The 24,930-nt window shown below is 38.1% G+C and overlaps 1 protein-coding gene across 1 annotated transcript in view; it reads right to left on the minus strand.

Moving 5' to 3' along the window:
- The window catches only part of SCAPER (S-phase cyclin A associated protein in the ER), a 147,067-nt gene that overhangs the window by 100,976 nt on the left and 21,161 nt on the right, over window positions 1-24,930 (minus strand). Inside the window, exons 6-17 of the mRNA XM_061347689.1 lie at window positions 21,078-21,178; window positions 20,009-20,125; window positions 16,950-17,107; window positions 9,914-10,176; window positions 9,225-9,467; window positions 7,506-7,676; window positions 6,968-7,043; window positions 6,404-6,521; window positions 5,965-6,076; window positions 5,381-5,521; window positions 2,957-3,112; window positions 1,413-1,555 (exon numbers count right to left, since the gene is read on the minus strand). Coding sequence (XP_061203673.1) covers window positions 1,413-1,555; window positions 2,957-3,112; window positions 5,381-5,521; window positions 5,965-6,076; window positions 6,404-6,521; window positions 6,968-7,043; window positions 7,506-7,676; window positions 9,225-9,467; window positions 9,914-10,176; window positions 16,950-17,107; window positions 20,009-20,125; window positions 21,078-21,178 — 1,799 coding nt within the window. The remainder of the gene's footprint in view (window positions 1-1,412; window positions 1,556-2,956; window positions 3,113-5,380; window positions 5,522-5,964; window positions 6,077-6,403; window positions 6,522-6,967; window positions 7,044-7,505; window positions 7,677-9,224; window positions 9,468-9,913; window positions 10,177-16,949; window positions 17,108-20,008; window positions 20,126-21,077; window positions 21,179-24,930) is intronic.

Raw genomic sequence — 24,930 nt, forward strand, 5'->3', positions numbered from 1 at the left:
TATTCTATGCTTCTACGATTCTATGAAAGACAGTACTACCAGAAGGCAAACTGAAACGGCTGTTCTTCACATGTCATAATGAAATATAAATGGGGTGCAGCAAAGGAAAGTATCAGATTTAAAACTGATAAAACAAAAAGAGCAAATAATTACATGCCTTGAGCCTTTAGAGAAGTTCTAACCATAGAAGACTTCAGAAGGCAAAGCTGTCTCTGGGACAATTATCCCCCATGTGCTTGCTATGTGGGTTTCCTAAATTTCAGAAAGATCCAAAAGCCTTACACAGGTAGTGTCTACCCTCCCCCAATAGCCTAACCAAAATTCACCATTAGTCCTAATCTTCTCCAAGTGTCTGCGAAGGACAAGATACTGGAGGATCCCTCCCAGCCCACTCTATCTCATTGTGACTTTAGCTTAACATACTGAGGAAAGCTCCATGAAGTCCCGGGCAAGGCCACAGATCCTATCCCCAATTCATTGAACATCTAATCCAAACCAGAATCTCTTCATGATGTTACACTAGAACTACTCATGACTTTGGAAGATGAGCAATACATTTCTGAATATTTTACGTGGAGAAAAAAGTCAAATCTCTCCATAACAACTTTGAAAGAAACAAGCTGTGACAATAAAAATGTCTGAAGAACCATTAGTGAGCACTTCTTGTCATCAAGACAAATGTAACTTCTATTCAGGTTCTGCTTGTGGCAGAGGAACTGTAGGGAAAGAAGGAATAATAGAAGGTGAATAGAATTTGGCAAATGAAACTATAATCACTGCAGTTTTTCTGAATCAGATTTGCAAGTCAACCTTCCTCACACTCTACAATGCCACCCAACTCATCCTCCCTCCACTTCATGATTGGCTCAAAACAGAGAGAAGAGCCCGTATGAAAACCCCTTCATGAACTTTGATTATGGGCAAAACCATAAACCAAGCAGTTCGTAGGCAACAGAATTAATGAAGCCTGATTTCCCAGTTTTGTGCTTCACAAAGGTAATCTCTGGTGTCTGCAAAAAGGTGAACTCAAATTGATGCCAGTAAGTCCAAAACTTACTGGAGAGTGGAGGAAATAGGGAACCCAGGACCATTAATCTTCCTTCCTTTGAAAACTAAACTATGAAAATGGCAAATTATCTAAAGGTCTTGTTCGCAATAAAATTAAGTTGAACGTAATAAAACGCAGCTTTGCATGTTATATGGTGCATGCATCTATGGAATACAAAAGTCCATCACAGAATTTATGATTACTCACCCATTTTCTTCTTTACAACTATTCATCAAGAATATTTATGAACGTTACCTTTCAAATACTAAGGCTGAAGAACTAAGAAGGTGCTGTTGTTAACTGTTGTTAGAGAGAAGCTGCGGTTTGCTGGAAAGGATAACCAACAAAATGACTGCAAAGCTACCTGGCCCTCTCCCGTGCTGCATCTTCTCGTGCTTTTTCTTTCTCTTGCCTCTGCTGTTCAATCCGTGCTTCCTGTTCTTTCCTCTTCATCAGCAGCTCCTCAACTCGGGCCTGCCGTTCTGCTTCGAGGGCTCTTTTGCGCTCCTGGTCAGAGAAAAGGAAACTTTAACTTTTAGGGGGAAAAAAAACCCAAAAGGAATAAAAAAACCCTGTACTTTAACATCTGCTTACAGAATTTTATCTTGCTTTCTTCATGATGGAGTAAGAACTGTTTTTTATTACATCAGTTTTTTCATAAGCAATCTGGAAGTGTACTTCTCACTCATAACACAGTCCCCCCTGGAAATCCAGACATTTTTAATCATATATTCTCACAAAAACAGCTTTATCCAGAAGTTTTGGAGTACACTGCCCCAAAAATGGCTTCTGAGCCACTGAAGTCAGTAAAGCCCCATTTTTCAAGGAGATAGAATTAGCTATTAAATTGTAAGCTCTGGCTGGATTCACAGATGAGCTACAGTTCATAGAATCATAGAATAGTTCAGGTTGGAAAGGACCTTAAGATCATCAAGTTCCAATCCCCCTGCCATGGACAGGGACACCTCTCTCTAAACCATATTACCCAATGCCTCATCCAACCTAGCCTTGAACACTGCCAGGGATGAAGCATTCACAACCTCCCTGGACAACCTATTCCAGTGCCTCACCACCCTTACAGGAAAGAATTTCCTCCTTATATCCAATCTAAACTTCCCCTGTTTCAGTTTTAACCCATTACCCCTTGTCCTACCACTACAGTCCCTAATGAAGAGTCCATCCCCAGCATCCTTATAGGCCCCCTTCAGATACTGGAAGGCTGCTATGAGGTCTCCACGCAGCCTTCTCTTCTCCAAGCTGAACAGCCCCAACTTTCTCAGCCGATCTTCATACAGGAGGTGCTCCAGTCCCCTGATCATTCTCGTGGCCTCCTCTGGACTTGTTCCAACAGATCCATGTCCTTTTTATGTTGAGGACACCAGAACTGTACACAATACTCCAAGTGAGGTCTCACGAGAGCAGAATAAAGGGGCAGTTGTGGTGATGTGAAGCATGTACAGAGAGTGAGGAGTTTACGTAAGAAGAAAACTGACAGTTTAGATTCTGACAGTGAAAACAGTGCCAAAAAAGTAGATACATGAGACTGGGAAAACTTAGTATTGAAATGATGTAGGCCTATGACAAAGGGCATTTTTCTGTTTCCTCTCTAAGTTTGAAGAGTTACCAAAATATAAGGCTTTTCTTATAATGAAGTAATAAAATATTTTTTAAAAAAGAAGGCTAAGACAGGCATGAACCAGCTACCCAGCATCTGTAACACCTCTGCTACAGAGGCTTCAAGATTTGCCTTTCTCCCTCTTACTGCTGAAACATTATAAAGGAAGAGCATATTACACTTTTCGAACAAAAGAAGGTAAGAACAAAGGAGGTTAAGACAGAAAGCAAAGACTGTATAGCTAAACCAAATTCACATTTAATTGTTCCCCTGCAACAATAGATACATTGTACCTGAACTGCTTCATCACGTGCTTGTTTTTCCTCTTGTCTTCGTTGACGCTCCTCTTGCAATTCATTTAAGCGTTGTTCATATTCTTTCAGTTTATTCAACACATCATGACGTTTGTTCTGAGCTTCCAAGGTGTTTATAAATGCAATTTCATTTACCTGCAAGTCATCACAAAGTGTCAGAAAACATCTGAGAAGTTGAAAGAAGTTTCATTCTTAGAGAATTCCATCTATTTTTTTACAATCCATTTGATAATTAAACTGGATTGGAATGGGTTGGAAAACTACCAAGTTGGGAATAACACTTTGGGTTTTTGTTGGGGGCTTCTTGGTTGTTTCGTTTGGGTTTCTTTCTGTGTTGTTTTGAACAGGAAAGCCCATGGAATATGAACATGAGAAACTGAATTGTACCAGAAAACCAAAAAACTTTGGCTAAATACCAGGAAAATCTTCCCAATCTTCTCAGCAATGAGCCTTCATTGGTCTATCCTCTCTTTCACAAAATGAGGAATGCTAAGACCCAGCTGGATAAATCAGTAACATTTGTTAAGTGCTAGTAGAATCCAACAGGTCTCTTGATCTAACTTTAAATATATAGGTACTTCGTGAATAAAAAGTGAAACTATACATACTGTGCATAAGAAAAAAAAGCAGCAGCTCATTGTCTGATCTTTCTTATCAGTATATTTCATAAACTTATATATTATTTTTCAACCACGGGACAGTGCAATAGACAAGAATACAAATGAAAGAATATGAAAAGGCTAACTTGAGTACTTTAATGTGTACACTAAAAATCTCAAAGAGGATGCTTTCGCACTACTTTGGTTCATGAAAGTAACCCGTATTTTGTCCTCATTACAAGACTGCTGAACAAAATTCTTGTCAACTTTAGGCTTTTAAATACAAATGCTTTAGAAACTTCTACGGACGAGGAAAATCAAACTCAATTAACTTTCATTTAATAAAAATCAACATTTTAGATCAAAAATTTTTGAGGGAAATCATAAAACTTTATCAGCTATAAACCATACTTAATGATTTGTGATTGAAACAGAAATTATATGCTGTCCTCAAGAGTTCATGCTCTGTCTGAATCCACCAAAGGAATGTGTAAAGAGAAGAAACATGGCCAGACAACAACAGGTCATGTAAAAGGGTGGCAGGAGAGTATTTGTTGCTATGTTTACTAACTCAAATCCATTTACAGAACGGATTTCACAGTTCAGTAAACAAGCACTGGGAATTTAGATAACCAGTTGGGCAGCAACCATTACCATAGTCTTCAGTTATACTAATCTTCAGGTGTTTCTTTAAAGCCTTCCGGCCCAATTAACCTTTATTTCCAGAACACAATAACCTCAAGAGACAGCAGATCTTACACATTTAACCACACACAATACTTGAAACATCTGCTTAGTTGGAGAATTATGCAAGTGTGATTTAGTTAATATGATTAGAGAAATCACAGTGGTGTAATGAAATACTAATGAAGGTATGTTAGACTCAATTAGGTAACGTAGGAATCATTTTAATTCCAGTGACAGAAACGGCAACTTAATAAAAATGCTAAATCAGTTTTGTTGTACTCAAAGTTAGCCTTTTCATATCCTTTCTTCTGTATTCTTGCCTATTGCACTGTCCTGTGGTTGAAAAAATAACATGCATGTTTATAAGACCAATGAACAGCTACATCAATCACAGCTGGGATACATGCTCATTAAATAATGCAACACCTTAGTTTTAAGGAGATGTAGGTTTTCTTGGGAAAAAGCCTTTAAAAATAAAATATTCCATTTATGCTGTGCTGGTTTTGGCTGCAATGGAGTTCATTTTCTTTGCAATACTTAGTGGGGGGGCTATGATTTGGATGTGAGCTGCAAAGAGAGTTGGTAACACAGGGATATTTTCACTACACAGAATCAAGGCCTTTCGTGGTCCTCACCCCACCCCATTAGTGAGCAGGCTATAAGTGCACACGAATTTGGGAGTGGACACAGCCAGGACAGCTGACCCCTAATAAACAGAAGGATATTCCTGTAGGTTTCTATTTATTTCCAACTGTTTAACAATATTAGTGGTACAAATCACAGCAACTGAGCTGTTAGTTAAGGATACAGAATGGTGGATCTAGAATGTATATTTAACAAAGGAGATCAGTGACCTCTCTCCATGACTCTCGGCTCTTTTATGGCAACCCATCTCTTTTTCCATTCCAACCCACTGAGATGTCTAGTAACAGCTGCTTTAAATTCATTAGAGAAAAAATTGTCCATTTTAGAGATCAGCATTTAACTGCTTCACAATTCACACATGTACGTATCTTACTTGTACCATCCTTCACAACCTACTCATGAGCACTCTGAGGTACAAAACACACACAAGCATAACTACTGAACAGTTCCCCTTTAAACCAAAGTAACTCACCTTGGCTTCTTCTTCTTGTGCTTTTTTCACAATTGCTTGGAGCTGCACTTCACGCTTAAATTCCGCATGAAGCAGTTTCTCCTCCATCATCCTACGTCTTTGGTCTAATAATTCTTCTTTCCATTTTCGTACCTCCTTCTCCTATATAGAATGAGTATGCTAATTACTAACACAGCCTGAATTTTCCTTAGCATTTTGTATTTTAAACTTTATTTACAGTAACAAAATATTGTGATGACCTGCACAAGACCTGCACTAAGTTTAACACGAATTACACTGATTTGCTAACTGTTTTAATTCGGTACATTACATCATTCAGGCTGGATACAGGCAAAACGTTTCTTTCATTATGCCTTCCCTGAATGTCAGTCATTATAGTATGGCAGCAACACTCTCACAGAGCTCATGATTGGAAACTGGGCTTTCTTTAGTATCTGTGATGCACAAGCCACCCATGAAAACTATGTGAACTCGGACAAAACCTTCATTTTACCACTAATCTCTAACATTTCCAAATTAAATGAGGGAAAGAAAAGCTTTTCTAAAAGACAGTAGGCAGCTCCTTTGTGCTACAGCAAGCTTACCCTCTCTAGTAATTTTTGAAGCTTTAGTGTCTTTTCTTCTCGTAACTTTTCTCGCAGCTGTTGAGCTTTCATTTGTTTCTCTTCATGTTTCTTTTTGGATTCTGCTATTGTTCTTTTAATAAAAAGCAAAGCAGAACAAAAATGAGACAACATGAACTGACAGCACTGCAAACACCTCTGCGTCCTTTTCAATAGGAGAAAACAAACTGCTGGAGGGCAATTATTTCCCCTAAATGTAAATACTGATCTTCCAGTCTCGAAATCTTTATTTACTTGACAATGTAGCACAAAATAGTTCATTATAAAAATAATATACTGATTTCGATAACACTTTCCACCCATAGCCTTAAAGAAAGTAGACCTATGAGCAGTTTCATGCAGCCATGAATTTGGTTGCTTGTTTTCACTGGCTAACCAAGACAGGTAACAACTCTAAAACCTTTTGCGTGACGGTGACGACAGCTTCTCATGCATGTGTATTCCATGTCCAGGTGGACGTGCAGGCTCTTCTTCCACTCTGTCTCCCCAAGAATTACTCTGGCGCCAGGATTCACGAGCTGTACATAAGAAAACAAAGACTTATATCATTTAAGCACACTTTTCTGGGAGAAGTGCAATTAATGAGGCTTAGTTCCTCTTGTAGTTCTCTCTCAAATGGGTTCCCTTGAGCATCAGTAAGGTGCAAACACAGACTGAAGCATCTCTAATCTCGGTGCTTTTTCAATGCTTAATGATTTTATTATCCTTTTATCCACATGTTAAATAAAACTGGTTAACAAATTTTAGAATTCTAATAGAGGCAGGGGAAGAGAACTGAAGAACAAAGACACACAGAGATAGTCTGAACACACAAGTCCATCTTTCTTCCTAAGGAAGTAACATTAAAAAATAGCATAACTTGGAATAATATTTAGATGTTAGGGGGATCTTCAGAAATCTAACTAGCTGTTTTTAAATATTTGGCTGTCATTTCAATGTAAGCACAGTAATTATGAAAATTTACCTTCATAATCTGCCAGAACATCATTCCAGTCCATAGACATACCACAGAAGGATATGCTTCCATTGCCCATATTAGCCTGAAATATGATCCAGACAGTAAAAACATAAACCATCACTTGCAGTTGTACACACATTAATAAACAGTGCCAGCTCAGCCATATTCAGAAACGGTTCCAAACAGATTTCTCCAAGAAAGAGGCTGTTTCTGACAGCAGAAATAGAGATTTATGCTTCACCTAGAGTAGCTCCTGTGTGGCAGCAAGCAAGTCAGGGCTCCCCCAGTTTTGCACACAGAAACAGGCTGCAGGACAATGACTGCAAGAGCAGAGGACTTTATATCACTCAGCAGCACTGTGCTGCTCAGTTTAGTAAGACTAAATAGAGAGTATGGTATAATTATTACATAACACTGTTTACCTTATTTGCATGCAAAAGAGGTGGCATTCATGCAAAAACCAACACTCAAATTCTATGCTCGTATTCCACTGACATCAAAGACAGCTTGAGACTGGGTGCTCTGAAATAAATTGAACACTTACAGAGAAATCACTGTCATTGTCAGTCTCGATATTAATGTCATTGTTTTCCTCTGCTTCAATCTCTCTAGTTAATTGCTCTTCTTCTGCAATAGCACTGGCAATGGCTTCTTCATTTGCCTTTTCCAGGCGATCTGCTAGCTCTTCTTTCTTAGCAAGAACTTCTGCCATGGACTGTAGGAAACACAAAACCAGAAGAAAACTCTCAGGATCATCAGCAGGCACAAAATGTGGTTTCCATATAGTTAATATTCATTACATTTTACTCAACTTCTAATTACATGCAGCTCCTTTAAAGCTGTATTTTATGAAGGTAACTAAAATATAAACCCCACTAAAACTGTTAGTTTTAATTATTTATGAGTTAACTATTAGCTCATTTAATAGCTACATGAAACAGTTATGAAATTGATTATCATTCACATAATTCCAAAACACAGTACACAAGAGCGGTCATCAAAAGCAACAGACAGTTATTCTCTAATTCTTCTTTTAAATATCTAGTCTTAAGGACTAAGCAATGCATGCTCTGAAGCATTAATGGGATGCTCCCTTCTAGAAAAGGGATAATGCTTCAGAGAATTATTTAAAGATTAAACTGGATCTGCAGATGAACTGTGTCTGGAAACTTCACCATGGTTAATACAATGGAATCTCAGGCTATACTTGTTTTTCAACACAAATTACAAGATAGTTAGCAAGAATGTAAGCCTGGGTATGCTGTCTATCCCTTCTCTAATATCCAGTATCAACTGGCTCATTTCCACTCTGCTATCAATGTGCCACAATAAACAAATAGGTGTTTCAAGCATTTAATAAGTAGTTAAATGCTCACAAGAGACACAGAGGTACCACCAAACTGTCAGCATCCTGAACTGTTAATAATTGAGAATCTGAAATGATGTCAGTGGTGAGGTGCTGGAAATCAGCTCTAAAACCAGATACTCGACCTGGAAATTACTTAGAAGGAGTCCAGTTTTTAAAAGATGGCAAAGGGAAAGCAATTTACAGGAAAACTTCTACAAATCAGTTTTAAACTAGTTTCAGAAAAAAAACCCACAAGCCACACAGAAAAACATAAGCTGAAAATATAACCTGGATTTTACAGAGCATTACTGCAATTCTCCACTCAGAGAATCTCAGTAAAGCAGACACACCTTGAAAGTTGTAGAATTCTACAGCAAAGAAAGGGCATTCTTTTTGGGAATAATATCAGAATAATGACTTCACAGTTGCTGCTTAATAACGGCATTCACCCAAATTATTAGTTGTATAGGAAGATCCAAGAGAGCACTTCAGCTAGTCTTAAAAGGCAGAGATCCACCTTTGTTTCTAACAGAATTTTGATATCCCTTGTGTTTCCAGTTTGAATAACTAGCAAAACCAGAATAAGGATTTAATGAGAGTCTGACTTAAAATGATGGATAGTGCAAGGAAATTAGGAATTATGGCAAATTACATGTAAAAAAAAGTAATGAGAGCACAGATCTCTTCATTACAAATAACACATTTACATCTTTCCTGTTTAAGTCCAGGAACTTTACTGGCATTAAATCCTACCATGAAAAGTATTTGAGCAGCAAGCTCTTTTTTCTATAGCAAGCACCTTACAGACTTTTTACAATGTCTACAGCAGGGTAGCAATAAACACTGTGCAACACAGCATGAGAAAATGAAAGCTTACAGTTATTATTTATTCAGAGATCTTATAAGATTTCTTACCAATCTGGTAGCACTCACATTTGAAATATCTGAGGGATCCATTTCAGTTTCAGCTTTATCTTTTTCTGCTTGATGCCAATCTACAGTATCAGTGGTCACAGAGGAAGCTTCATTTATCTGCTGAGTTTCTGAAGTACAGTCGGTATTTGTGAGAACTGGAGGCATCTCAGAAACTCCTTGCAAGGAACCTTCCTGCAGTGGTGTGCCAGCACTCCCACTGCCTTCTGAGGTGTGTGCTGTGAACTAAAACAAGAGGCATTTGCAAGATTACCACAATGTAACATAATGATCCTTTAAGTCACTGAAGTCAAAAGGTTTTCACCAAAACACCTGGCAGCCTTACAGGTGATCCAAGTCACCCCATGTATACTGCAGTTGCTTATAGCCTTGCAAAAGCTGGAACTTTCTACTGGAAATCTATGTATGACATGTGCCTAATGCTGAGTTTCTGAAACACATGGAAAAGCTGTCCACAGCATTCTAAACCATATGGGTCACCTCCTGATTATTAACTTGCCTACTTGTGCCAACAGCTTCATGTTTTCATAAATGTGAAATAGCCATTAGATTTAAATCCTTTTCCAATCTGGTTAATTAATAAAAGCTCTAAGCAACATTATCTCTAGAAAATGCTCTAAAGAAAAAGTTGCAGTATTTGAGCTTAGCAAACAGTTCAAAATTGCACTGACCTGTGTCCTTTCAGTAAGGGGACCTTCAGACTGATGTAAAGGATCCTTCTGTATAGGCTCTGTGCTTTCAGATGCACTGCTGTCAGTGAGTGAACTCCCACATTTATTCTCTGCCAGTGGTGAAATGACATTTTCCTTGTCACTGTCACCTTTGGACTTTGGTGATTCTGCAGCTACAGGAGCTTTTGTAGCCAAAGCTGTGGATCGGGATCGAACAGGCCTTCCACGCTGAACTGTTTCCCAGCCCTCTGCATCCTTTCGATCTACAGAGAAAATAAAAGACGTCATTCTAAGAGAGGGAGACTCAGAAACAGAAGTATTATAAACAAGTATTTTATTACAGTATTACACAAGTTGTGGGATAAAAATGTTCTCTTAAAAATCAATTAAAAAAAATCAATGAAATATTCTTTAGCAAAGCTTTTTACTTCAAAGGTTGCTACCAGCTTCACAAACACTGAGCAACTCTATCCACGGGACCGGTTCTGTTACCTCCAGAAGCTGAGTTACTCATACACAAAACCATGTGCAAATGGCAACATGTACTTCAGCTTTTCATGCCTATTCACGAGATGGTGAAGCACACCAAAGCAACCACACTCTTGTTCATCTCTGCAGCAACACCAACATTACAGGTCTTTTATGGAAGTGTAAATGTCTGCAAGTACAGATATAACTGCATATCTTAAGTGCAAAGTATTGCCCAGAACATGGCTTACTATTCTTCCAGAAATTTACTTTTCCCATTTGTTTCATTCTGATAATAAAAAAGGCATTAACCAGCATCAGCTTTCAGAAAGTAAACAGCAGTTTCAGAAAGTAAATAGTGCTATAGTGGAACTGCAAATTGAAGGAGAAAACAGAAAAGTAGTTTTCTTCAATTTACTTTGATGACTAAATAGCTGGTAAATACAACTTGCTGATCAACATTTCTGATATATAATCTTGGGACATACTTGAAAAGCCTTCTAAGTTACATTTGTCTGCCTAAAGTACCATGTCTTAAGCTTGATCAGATTTCTAGAGTATCAAGGTGAACTCTCTTCTCTATAGACAGTATTCTGTGGCCAGCAATTAAGAGCAGCACATCATTTCCCAGACATCTTGAAACACCTGTGATTCTTTTAAGACCTGATGGTACAGCTCCCAAGTGTACATGAGTGCAAGCTCACGTGTCTCTATTTGCTGAACAAAACTGTTGCAAGAAGCTCAAGAACTAACTACACATGATACTTTCCAATAAACTTTCAGTTTAAGCTATTCTGAGGACCATTCACATAAAAGGAAGCCAATGATATGGGAGATGCTCTACTCTTTCAGGTAAAAATAATTAAAAACCCCTTAACATTAAATTGGCTGCTTTATAAAGGATAAAAAGTCTGGAATGGAACAGAACTTGTATAACAGAATTCCTTCTCTGGATGGTTTTAAAGCTTTTATGAACAAAGATGGCTCTGTAGATCAGGCATAAAATTCAGAGCTCAGACGTTAAAGCTTAACATAAAGATGGCATTAAAGTTTAACATGAACATCAATAGGAATAAATGATAGTCTACTTGGCTGTCAAAAAATGTCATCTGAAACACCCAAGGGTGGTGAGAAAACTGAGTGATTTGTATATTATAACGAATTGCGCATTAACAACTTAAAACAGGCTTAAAACTTGCACTTCTAGAGATCTGATCTTTAAAAGCAAAATATGAAATGGTTTCAGAAGTAGAATATGTAAGTGTTATGCTCTCTAAAATACCACCTGATTTCAGTGGGGACACATGATGGTTAGGTTACAAGAAGTGACCCATCCTTACAGATTGCCAATAACATCTCAATGCAGGCAAACACCCCCAAAGGGACATAAGGTAACAAAATACCTTCTTCTTCCTCTCAGAGCATGTACGTTTAACTCAAACCAAGGCACAGGACATAAAGAGGACTTGTCTTAATATTAATTTTCATGGCTAAAAATGCTCAAGTCTTTTTACATTTCCCTCCAGAGCATTTCTGGCAACTTAAAGCAAGTGTAGAGAAATTCTGATACCCACTACAAGTGCTATACAGCTTGTATACTACAAAGCACTGCAGTGGCACAGTCAGAGGACTGCCAACAAAAGTTATTTTAGGCCAAAGATGAAACTGCTGTACCTACTGCAGTACCTTCAGTACAACATCAGCAGTAACCAGGAAACTGCAAATTAGCCTAAATCAGAACTAATGTCACTGACTTCATACTTTGCCACCCTTGGTATCTAGCATTTTACAAACATTAAGCGCCCATTTAACTACTGTGCTCTTTTAACATCTCAGCAGCCTACACCAATGGCTGCTGTAAATCACGAGTAACCAGTGAAATTAACAGGACTGTTCTGAAATTTATCTGAACTGAGCAGCTTGTGCAATAGTTTTGACATAACTATGTAATTGCTCACAAAGCTGAACAGTGATAGTAGAACAGATGCAAAATGTAATCCCATATGGTATTTTATTGTTGAAACTGCTTTACATTAGAAAATTCACTGTGTATATTGAAGTAAACAAAATTCCAGATCTCTGTGTGACTGACTAAAGCTGATCCCTTCAGCTGACTGAGAGCAACCAGAGAGAGCACACCTCTGCAAAAAGCCTTTTTGTGTTCATTCATGCTCCGTGTACTCGCACATGCTCCAGTATGTACCACTGATGAGAGGGGAAAGGAAATAAAAAAGATAGAGATTATATTTTTTGCTTTACCACAGACTTTCCCCATTTGACCCCTGTAAGCACATTGGCCTTATTTTCATTCCTTCCTCTTTATGAGGAAAAAATACTGTTACCTCCAGGACCAAGCGATGAGAACATGCCATTACACCCTCAGAGACAATTTTACCTTCAACAATACTCCAGGGAATAGGGTTTGAATTCTGCAAGAATCACAAACAAATTTACTGTGCAAAGCCCCAGGCACACAGCCTGTGTAAGTCATAGCCCCGCATCACATGGGACAAGGACTGCTTAGGCCCCTTGTATATCACAGCTGCTCCTACCCCACTGACTTTCCTAATTAGTAGGACCACAAAGGTTTTGCTGTATATAGCTTATGATAAAATTTGGCCAAGAACTGTCCCTGGCACGTAATACGCAGACAATGAAGAGACTATCCAGAAGGCTGCTGAACTCAACCGAAACCCTGCCCCTGCTTTACTGCAGCAGACTTAGGGATGGCGATTCCTTTTGCCTGTCAAACAAGACTGTTGGAGGATTTCACTTCTGCTGGTTCTGAAAATCAAAGTCAGCTCTTACAGAAGAGCATCTTTCCTACATAGAAAAGATGCCTTTAGAGGTATCTACTACCTAAAGATAATTTTACTAACGTCTAGATAATAAGATATATTCGCCTTGCTTATACTTTACTAATAGCTGCACTAAAGTCTTCCAATATATATTACTAAAATCTACTTAATTTAATTCGATCAAAAAAACCCCAAACCTCGAACAATTCTCGCCTGACTTGCCTGTTGATTCCTTGGGTTTTAGTAGTCTAAAATGACAGAATTAATGAGAATAAAATTGTTCAGAGCTCAGAAAAGCCATAATCACACCTATTAGGATAAGAATGAATTTTTTAGTAAAAGCCATACATGTTCAATTTTTAATTTGCATTTGTTCACTGTCAGATTCAGAATTATTACTGATTCAAGACTCATCCAATTATTTTAACAGCACAGAAGAACTTGTGTTTGAAAGACTATTGTTCAGTGCATTCTTTAAATACAACCCAGGTTTTAATGAAAGCAAGCATTCAGACTGTTGGAACTATTTGGACGCAGTTTAACAGTTTGATGCCATCTGACAACTGCACAAGAAGTTACTTTTCCATTTTAATTCACTTATCAGTTTCATATTAATCAATTTCAAGGCATATTTTTAACAAAATGTTTGCAAAGCTAATACATTTATTAGCATTAGAACATATCTAATCTGAAGCAAAGTTAATACTCAGTAGGGCACCCTTGTTCCTTCTTTCCTTCCCTTTTTTCCCTAAGTCTGGAATTCTTTTCATACAGCCCAGTAGCCACCTCCACATGCTAAGTATCACATGCTGGGTTTGATTACTCCCAGAGTTTTGTTAATGAATAATTCATTTGAGTACCTTGATCATTCTCTAGTTTCATCTGAAGCTCTCTGTCCCTGCTTGCTCTTGTATTACATGGAAGTGACAAGCCATCTGTTACCTGGAGGCCCTCACAGCCACCAGGGCCTTGTTCTTTCGAAGTTACTCCATGTGGAAGAACTGGCCAAGCAGCCTCACAACTGCATCAATATGCAACATCAAGAAAATAAAGCCAGGCAAGAACGTGCAAAACTCTCAAAAGCTCTACAGCAAGAGATGCATGCCCCTTTTCAAAACTTCACTTGCAAATAATGCGCTATCAAAGCCTACCTGACCCTCCCCACTCTTTACTGAACTTCAGCCCCATTTATTATTTTTTCATATCTAAAGTACTATTACTGTATCTGAGAGGCACTTTGGAAACCCACAACTGCTTGAGAATCTGGAAGCCAATATGGAAACATGAACTCAGCTAAAACACAGTTAGAGGGGAGAAGACATGAAAACCAGAACAAGAAAATAAAGAAAAACCCAGACAAAGCATAGTGGTGCAAGAAGAGGTAAATTTACAAACTGCAACAAGAGATGATCAGATAATAGACAAGACTTTAATTAGAGATGTTAATTGTTTGACTGCTTTTAATGGCTACTCTTGCCTGTGTGTACTACTGTTTCTAAACCAAACTCTTCTCTTACTACAAACTAGTCTGACAGCTAAGACTGGACTGTGTTTTATGTTGTAGAAAGCACTCAGGCATGAAAGACAAAATTATATTTCTATTCAACAGTAGAGTTTAATGATGGAAACGGGGTAAGATGATTTAAGCTAATTTAATTGTGCATCCAGGAAATAAAAAAAAACGTCTCTCTCCCTGTGGACTCATTTAGTTAAATGTGGAAATCCCATCAACCATGAACAGATATAGTATCACACCACTGGTCCACTTCACAAAACCATTCTGAGACCTAAGGATAACGCTGTTGGAAATCACTGGAGAACATGTCTTTTAGGGGAATCTTGCCCCTGCAAGCCCCAGCTGGGCTTCAGGGTCACCAAGACAGCATTACAGGCTGGTAGGAGTCCTCCCACTTACAATGCCTGAATGTACCTAGCAGCTTGGAGTGCATTAGCTGAGGAACAGGCACAGCAAATGACACACAAGCCTCATATCTGCTTCAATAATGCATGTGAAGAGCCTCTGTGACTAACTCCCTCTATGTAAATTTCACAGATTCTCTTGTGCTCCAATCAGTGATGTCAATTTCATTTTACCAAAGTGATTCCAGCCTCCATGCAAGGACCAGCATGCTCCTAAAGAGAATTTGGTCGGTTAAAAACATTACTATTCAGCCATAAGAAAAATCACTGAAATTCTCCAGTCATTTGAATGTCAGTGATAAGGGAATGTTAAGAACAAACAAAGCCTCTCTATAAGACTATTTCTTAAAATGAAATGTTTCAAGTCTGAATTGTATAGTACATTTGATTTTGAAAATTACTGAACATTGACAGGCCAATATTACAGGACACTCTCTTTGAAGCTCATCAGCTGGAGGTAACGGGCAATAAAACACAGCACAGCACTGATTCTTCAACCCTTTAAATGCCTAAAAGGTTTAAGGGTAAGATTTTTTGTTTTCCTTTTAGCCTCTTAAAAATAAGTTATCCATATGGAAAGGCAGATCAGTTTTATTCCCTGTGTAGCTAATAAAATTTTCCATACACACAGGAACCCCTAATAAAAGCATTTTAACAACAGCTTGGAGCCTGTCACTTATCAATATGAGTGATAATCAACAGACAAGGGTTTCATTATGAACAGCTTCAAAGACTGACAGAACTTAGAAGTGGAATTACACCTTCTGTTACGGTGCTGAAAACTCAGCCAAACTGCTACTGTTCTCCAACCAGCTCACTGCAACTATATACAGCAAGATATTCCCTCAGGAAAACAGCAGCAATCAATTCCCATTTAAACAACTGTTTTCAGAGTATGGTTTTGATTGCTCTTTGCTAACTGTAACAATCCACATGCTACTGAACTCACTTGTGTTAAACTGCAAGGCATTTGGACAAGGTATATTAGGTTCAGAATATACAAGTCTGCACACCACTATACATGTCCTCTACTACTGCTAGATTGAATGTACAACTATTTTAAATTAATCCATGCTCTTACAGTAATTTTTCTTCAAAAAAAAAAAAAAAACAAATTATGAACATTTTTTTTTAATTCCTCTCAGAACATCCAGTTCTCCATCCTGCCTGCTGCTTTTGAAGAAAGTTATCTGGGACCACACGTGAAAAAAAATAAATGGAAGAAATGCTTCTCTGAAGACAACCTTGGGCTTCCAGTGTGAGCAAAGAAACTATAAAGCAAATGGTAACATTTTTATGTCTACAAATAAATAAATCACTTCCAGAACAAAAGACCCCGCATCAGGCATTCTCTGAGGAGAATCCTTAGAGAACCAATTTGTGAGTGTGGTAACTCTTGCCTTCAAAGAAAAAAGCATCAGCTGTTACTTCAGCACACTTCCAGTAACACTGTCTCCCTGGGCACATAAAACTATCCTGAGCTCTTTTAGAGTCCTGGGAATGTATGATTCTTTAAATTGTTAAACCATCCAAATTGTAGCCAGTGAGATTGTCAGTTTGTGATCAACAACCTTCCATTTCTCGGGGTGTTATGCACTGGTATTTTAACAGATCAAACCCCAGTTAGTGGAAATACAGTGGAATGTTCCCTCCACAGGAAAACACAACTCGTCTCAAACATATCTACTACAATGTAAGGTTGCATTCATCTATTACCTCAATACCTTATTTAAACATTTTATTTTGCAAAATTAGACTTACTTTTGGTTTGAAAATAGGTTAGCACACCCAAAACTGACTTTACACCACACCGCTGGTACAAATACCATAAGCCACTTAAAGGGACTTGCCATTTTTCCGCGATGACTTCTGCGCTGGAGGTGGCACACAGGTTTGTGCTGTTGTTAGCTCAGGACTGGCAGCTTTAGTTCCATGATTGGCTTTTACCTTATCTGCCCAACTTACACCAGGAGCCAGGCGGGTGGCAGAAATGGTCACTGCAGGGTTCCTAAATGAAAGTCAGAGCTCTTTTTAGTGGCTAATCAAAGAACAGTATGGTTTGTTAGAAAACTTTGTCAGGACGCTCTCTCTCTAATCTTGGCATTCAATGAGGCAGTCTGAGAGCTAGATCCAAAGACTGGAACCTATTTTAAAACAAGATATAGCAATTCTTCACAAAGCCTGTCTCCTTTTCTCTTTCCAGTTTTAAAAAGTAGTTCTTGAATATTAAAGCCTCAGCTTAATCCCTATAAATTCAACACATGAAAAAGGTCAAATGCACCACAGAAACAATGAATCAGCAGCTGAAGTGGTGGTGGTGGGGGGGGTTATTTCTATTAGGTAACTATTTTGATAGCCCATTACATATTCCCAGTCACAGGAAAGATAGAAAATAGTGCTGCACCAGGAGAAAAATCTCCAGGTGAAATTCCTTCTACTCAGTTGCCAGTGAAAATAAATTAACAAGAAGCTAAATTCTCAGATTAAACTCTTTAAAATGTCTAACGACTAAAGACACATTCAGCACTCTAGTGATGGACACAGAGCTCCCACAGGAAGCATCCTCTGACAGGGAATTTTGCAATCACAGAAATAAAGATACAGTATGTACAGCCCAACGTAACAGCTCTTCTATTGCATCTTCCTGGGTCTTGCCTCATTTCATTACTTTACAGGGAGTTTAACAAAGGAAAAACAAGTGCAGGCTTAATTGTAAATGTAGATCACACAAATCCATCGCATACTCTGTTCCAAGGTAAAATAAATGGATAGATCTATTTTCCATCACCTACTCAGCAAAAATAAATTGTAAATCTGGATGGACATTCTATTAACTTCCAGAAAGGTCCAAATAACACTGACCAACCGAACTGTGAACTTCTGGAAGGACAGAACTGCAGGGTTTATCCCATTAATTTGCTTTCTGTAACAAGTTGCCCTACAGCAAAAACCTGCCCAGTTTTACTAAAGTGAATGCAAGCAAACTTTTTCAAATTGGAAAATGGTAACACTAAGGAAAGACTCAATGTTCAAGAAATGTTGAATTCTCTTCTGTAACAAGAGTAACTTTATCTGCAATCGTACAACTGATTTCTTTCCCAAGCTTTACAACACTGATCAAAACAGTCCACCAAACCCAGCTGCCTCATTAGCTAAAGCAAACCAAGGATAAAATAGAGATCTTGCAAGTTTCAAACAGATGTGTAGAATACCCCACATAACCAGACTGTTAAGTACAGTGAGATGTCAATTTGTCATTAACTGCTATTTTTATCAAGTCTGCCATCAGAAAAATAAGCTATCAGGAATAAGTCCATAAATTATAAAAACATGGCTGGTTGTTTTTTAATAAGCTTCCTTGATCCTATTGGGATGCAGTATCACTTCATGTGAGGAAATCAGCAAAAGAGGCCAAGCCCCTTACTCTGATAGTTCCATACAACTGAGCAAACAGACTATCCAAATGTGCAGTACAGAACAATGTTTCCTTCGACACACTCTCAGGTTGCAGCAATTCACACTGAAAAGTTGTTGTGATAACAAAGGTGTGTTTAATGATCAAAAATGGACTTTAATCTTTGCGATACTGATTTCTGAAATCATTTATGCTTTTGGGATCCAAAGCATTGCAAGATAACAAATTCTGCATACTAAGTCTTGGAAAACACTTCTGCCATTTTAAGCTTGGTGTCTGATCACTGCAATCAGTCCTCCCAATTCCTTTTAATGGAAAATAATGGACATTTTCTTACTCGTCTTCCCTATATGTGATTTTATTTATCACAACCTTCTTGTTACCTCTTTTCCAAATCCTGTTCTTTTTGCATCAACGCTGTTGGATACTTCTGATTGTTCCCATGTCCAGTTTCTGCACCCTTCCTACTTTTTCTACGCTGCTTTTGGGAAGAGATGAAGATGACCAACAGTACGAGTCATTCACTATGAATTTCTACAATGGTACCACCACTGCCTGCTCTTATGTCCTACATTCCTATCCTACTAATTCCTGGCATTGTGTCAAAAATTTCCACAGTGGCAGGTATCATGCATTTAAGCAGCCACCTCTCAAACGTTGTCAGGTAGGTATCAATACATACATCTACAAGGAGACTGCCACTGTTGGACCAGTTTTCCCACCAAACACACTTTGTGGTATTATTGCAGGACTATTTTATATTCAAAATTGGAGAGAGCTCAATACTAGGAGGTACTGACCAGATGTTCTAATGTTAGACCTCTGACAAGGACATTGTAACTACTTCTGAAACAGGGTAACACGTAATTGAGATTCCAACAAACCAGAGTGAACTAAAAAACACACCCTGAGAAAGATGCAAAATGAACATGCATGCGCTCTCCAGAACTGACACAGCACCAGACAGTGAGGGCTGCTCAAATCTGCTTTCAAACATTTTAACAAGTAAAAAATACTTTATTACAGTATATAGTACGTACTATGTTTTAATCAGTATCAGTTTCGCTATTCACCAGAATCCTGATAGTCTCACTTTACATTCACTCTTTTTGACCTGTATTTACTTTTGCACACTCAGCTGGCCATGCGCATTGCAAACACTGCCAGCTTTTAAATGCCAATTATACATATTTTGACCTTTGTTCTGCAGTAGGATAAGTATTGAACAGACAACACAGAACACACTATTTGTATTTCAACTTCAGGTCTTTGGAATGACCAGTAATTAAATACGTTATGAAGTAAAAAACTAAATATTGGTAGGATTTTCTTTTACAGACCCTGTGATTTTCTTTCATGAATGCAAATCATTGCATATATGATTTAATAAACAGCAACCAACATATTGATTACCATACAAAATATGTATTCAAGAACTCTGCTTCAAATGAACCCCTATTTTAGCTTTAATAAACTCATGATCTGGTTTCATACCCAAAATTTAAACTTCTTCGTGCATTTGATGTCACGCTGATTCTGTCTGTTGATGGACTTGGAATCACATGGCGTCCTGGAGACATTTTCTTTACTTCCCAGGCTAATGAAGTAGGTCTGCAAGTTCAGGAAAGGAGGGTTTCAAACTAAAATTAGCAATAATTATCCCTCTACCAAATACCTCCAGTATAGCAAAACCTTTAGAACTGACCAAATATATCACCATCCACTTGCACTATACTGCGATGTACCACGCTTTGCCAGCAATAACATTTACTGATACATAGGTACTTGCAAAGGTAATTGAACAGGTTAAATCACGTAAGACATTTTTATCCAAACAGATGCAGCCCAAGGGGAAGCCAGGGAAGCAGGAATGCAGCTCATTGAAGATTTCTTATTTTCAACTCCTGCTTCTGCAGCTGACACATGGAAGTGGCAACTGGCAATTCAGAACAACCCCAAACTTGCAGAAGCCAGTGCTGGTGAAGACAGATTCAGAAAAGCACTTCCATGAAGTACTTTTTAGCTTGTTCCAGTACTACTAGCAGGACTGTAACAACCTATAATGGACTAATAAAACCATTCTGTCATGTTCGGTCTACTTTTTGTGTCTACCCATGCGATGAGCATTTGAACTCACTACTTAACAAAGCAAACTGGAAGAACTAGAGTCTATCACTCCACAGGTACTATAGGTCTCATATCTTCTATAGGCACAAATTATACCAGCAAAACCCTACTTCTCATTTACGTCTCAAAGCTAAAACTTGGACACCAAGGCACAAACCGAGCAGTAGGCACAAATTTAAGGACACCATGAGTTTTACCCTTCTGATCCTGTACTTCCAAACCCTTTACCATTCCCAGCACAGCTGTTCACTGCTAACACTACCAGGGTGGATAACATCCCCTCTGTGTCTTCACACAAATTCTGTCCAAAATGAAACCTTCCTGAGGCCCCAGAGCAAACCCCAAAATTGGTTCTATTTGCTGAATCTCTGCTACAAAATAAAGTTTACTGTGAGACAGTATTTGCATGTGGATTAAAATATATATATCAAATTACCTGCTTTGCGCATCGGCTTTTTCTAACTTCTCCTGTAGCTGTATCCAGTCAATCAATGCTTTGAAATCCCTTACATAGTTATCAAGCATCATCAGGACTTCCTGAAAAGCAACCATTACATAAACCTCAGTATTTAAAAGACCAAATCCCTCCACCTCAATAAAGGATCTGAAAATGAAGTACAAAGTTTACTGGTATGTAGTGTTCTCATAAAGAATAAAACCAAAGAAACCCCCTGAAAACAAAATAGCCCCGATAGTTAAGATTTTTATGTGAACAAACATTAAAACATTTATCCTATCAAAAAACATGCACGTTTTCCCACATCTGGGCAAGCACAAATGCCTAAGGACAAAAGAGCAAAATTAGGCAAGAAAACAATTCTGAAGCATCGCAGTTTCAGGAATGTTTTTGTCCGAGTTGTTTTCTTTTAAAATACACTGGACATATTCATCAAATAAGCAAAGCTGCCTGGAAAACCTGAAAGACCTGCAGGAGACTAAACTGTCATGATTAACCTGTTTGTGAAGTAAAAATACACAAGGCAACACAAAGGCAACTCATCAGATGGAAGGGAATTCCTCCTGGAGAATACTGGGATCCCTGCACTAGAAAAAAAATGCTTTTTATGTCTCTGAAGTTCAGCAAAGCATCCCCTGTACCTATGGGCTTCCACGTGCGCATGATTTTCACCTGATGTCTGCTTGCTTACATACAGGTTAGCGACAGACATTCTGCTTTCGTGTGAGATTAGCAGCACTATTGTACTAATAAAGCACTTTATGATCGAAAGGACTCTAAGAGTGGTATTTTGAGAGGCAAAAAGAGAAAGATCAGAGCATTCCACTTGGTTTATAAAAATCATCATGTTTGATACAAACTTGCTGAGAAAGAAACCAAGGGAAACTGCAAAGTTTACATTCTCTTCTCTGATTAGCACACCTTAACAAGTGAAACAAGACACTAACTTCATATTCTTACTTATGTAGTAACAACATATCCAGACCTTACAACTCCAATACCCAGATTATACTTCTTGACCATTACAAACCAATCAATTTTCTACCATTTTAAAAATTACTTCTCAGCTATACAGGGTTCCCCAAGTATTTCTGCATTTTTATATGAATAACCACTGAAGGTTGTAGTCATTAACACAATTCATGGCTTGAAAGATTTACATGTTATCATAAAGTAACACAACTGGGAGGGATCTTGAGAGCAATCTGGTCCATCCTGTCTTTCCCAGGTAGGATTAAACACATACTGTGAGAAATGATGTGGGTGTGCTGGAGTTTCATTCAAAACAGTGCAAAACCTTGATTAAGTAGTTAGACTCTTCTAAACTGCAGGCTGGTCTCTAACAAAATGAACTGTTTGGAAAGACATATAAAATTAACCTGACTTCACACTGTATCAGGGAAGATCCATACACAGAATGCCAGGGGCTGAACAGTAGGAAACTAAAAGAGTTGTTTCTGATAAAAATATCCTGAACTTTCAGAAATTATTGACTTACCAGTTTGGTCAAATGTACACGTGCAGTCACTGCAGAAAAGTCCAATTACATGCAGAAACAATAAAAATCAAAGGTAAACTGGGATCCTGCAGTCTTTACTCAGACAGTACTGCAAAGCACAGCAATTAAACTCTTAGCTTTGTTCCCTGAGCAAACTACAGTTGTCTACTGTCAATGGTAGAGAAAGGAGCAACTCTTTACCATGTAAGGAGCTAGGAAATTACTTATATTCCACATATAAACTCAAAAATAATTTACTGAATGTGGCATAAGGCACCCTCTCAGCAGAGCTGATTATTGCCCAACGAAGCACATAATGCATTTGTAAGGGAGACAGTCCGAGATCACATCAATCACAAACAGAAGCTGTCATAAGTACTCTTTCAAAGACAAGAAAAATGTGTATTGTACTCTATGATGACAACATGCTGAAAATAATCCATACATGAAGTTTGATTTCGATAAAAACTTACATCAGCTTCACACGCAGTGTTAAAAATACAGACGTAATTTTATGGTACAAGGAAAAACACAAATGACAAAGTGTCGCTGTCTTGCAAATTCTTTACTATGTCAAAGGCATATCAAAGCAAATAATTATTTACTTTAAATATTTTGGGAACCATTACAAATGCCAATGTATTGTTTTCTTCTGTGTAAAATATAGATTTTAACAGTAAAACTTCAAACACTGAAAACACTCAACTATGCTGCACATTTTCCTACAATCACGTCCTATTCATCTTTACATTTAATTATCCTTTTAATAAAAAAATGACCTCTAATGCATGAAAGTGCTTTTTCATATAACTCAATGAACGTTTATTCATTTTGTTTAACACAAATGCAAGTCTGAAATTCAGCTTCAGTTTTCACGTAAGTGTTCTTTTAACTAGTACGTCTGACAGACAAGGAGCATATGCTGGTTCTTCTAAGGGAACAGTCACCAGAAAGTCAAACACAAGGGAAATCAAACAGAACAGCAGTGCTGATGTAAAAGTTGCTCTTTGTTTTGAAATACTCCATAAAAAAGCTAACAAAAATCTTTCTTACCAGGCAGTTGGTTTACAGTTCCCAAATAATTGTTAAATAAAGGCTGCTACAAGAAATGAACAAGCCAAGTATTTTAGCCAGTTCTTTTCTTTCCATTTCACTAATAAAATTTCAGCTTTCTAATTCAATTCATGTCCATTTAGGTCAGCCCATACTAAGTTGTGCTGACTGTTACTAACAATAAGAGCACAGAAAGCAAAATTCAATTCTGAATCATTTACTCTTCAAGTCTGCCACTGGGATATTCCTCACCAGAAAAAAAGAAGCAATCTGACTATGAGTTATATTCCTGGAGTTTGCTGGTGCAGGATAAAAATACAGTAAATGGCTTAACCTATTTTAAGGAATGTTTAGCTACACATTATCAGAAATGATCAGAGCAGAACCATGCAGCTGTAACCCGAGTCATGTTTTATGAACAAGGGAATACAAACAAGACAAGCAGCTGGAGCGGCCCCATATTCACTGATGCACATCTTTCTCCCTAAAGCTATGAGGGCCATTTTGTCAAGCAGGATGAAGCAGAACAAAAGTGGCTCTGAAAGCGTCATTACAGGCATCCAGATAACTACATATAGATGTACAGCTAAAATTACCAATTAGTTTACCAATTGGCTGCAACGGATTCGATTGGTTTGTAATTAATTCTAGTTACTGGCGCGTAGAGCAGGACGGTTGGCGCCATCCCTTTGTCCTCCTGACACACAATACTGGCGGGCAGGGCTCTGGGGTCCTGGACATCAATACAGCTCTCTAGCTCACCTACGGTACCGAGTGTAGCAGATATACCCTGTGGTGCTGAAGCAGTGGAAACTTGTACCACTTGAGAAGGTGCTGACAAAAGGGAACCTTTATGGGTAGACTACGGCTGCACTAGAGTCAAAACAATTTTAAATCCCATTATTTTTCAAGGTCATATCCATCCCATACGACTTTTAAAGAGACAGCTCAAGCTAAAGAAGAAAGCAATACCGTTAAAAAACAACACTTAAAGGAAAATCAGTGACATAAACCTAAAACGACTCACAACATGGCTCCTGTTTCTTTCTCCACACTGTTCATTTCTCTGATCAATAGTCCCGTACATCAAAAAGCTCTTTTTGTGCTTTTCCTTCTTTTCTCTAACTCTCAATCATTACTTTGGTCTCTATGTATTTTATCTTAGAGTTGTCCTCCTCATCTCTTCAATGGTGTGATCATATTAATGATTTCGCAATCAGCAAGAATCTCTAATATACAGAGTAGCTACATCAAAATACTCCTATATTCCTGAATTAGGAC

Source organism: Neopsephotus bourkii, unplaced genomic scaffold, assembly GCF_033783945.1.
Source record: "Neopsephotus bourkii isolate Nb327-2 ecotype Australia unplaced genomic scaffold, CSIRO-AGI_Nbou_v1 NB_318, whole genome shotgun sequence".
NCBI lineage: Eukaryota > Metazoa > Chordata > Aves > Psittaciformes > Psittacidae > Neopsephotus > Neopsephotus bourkii.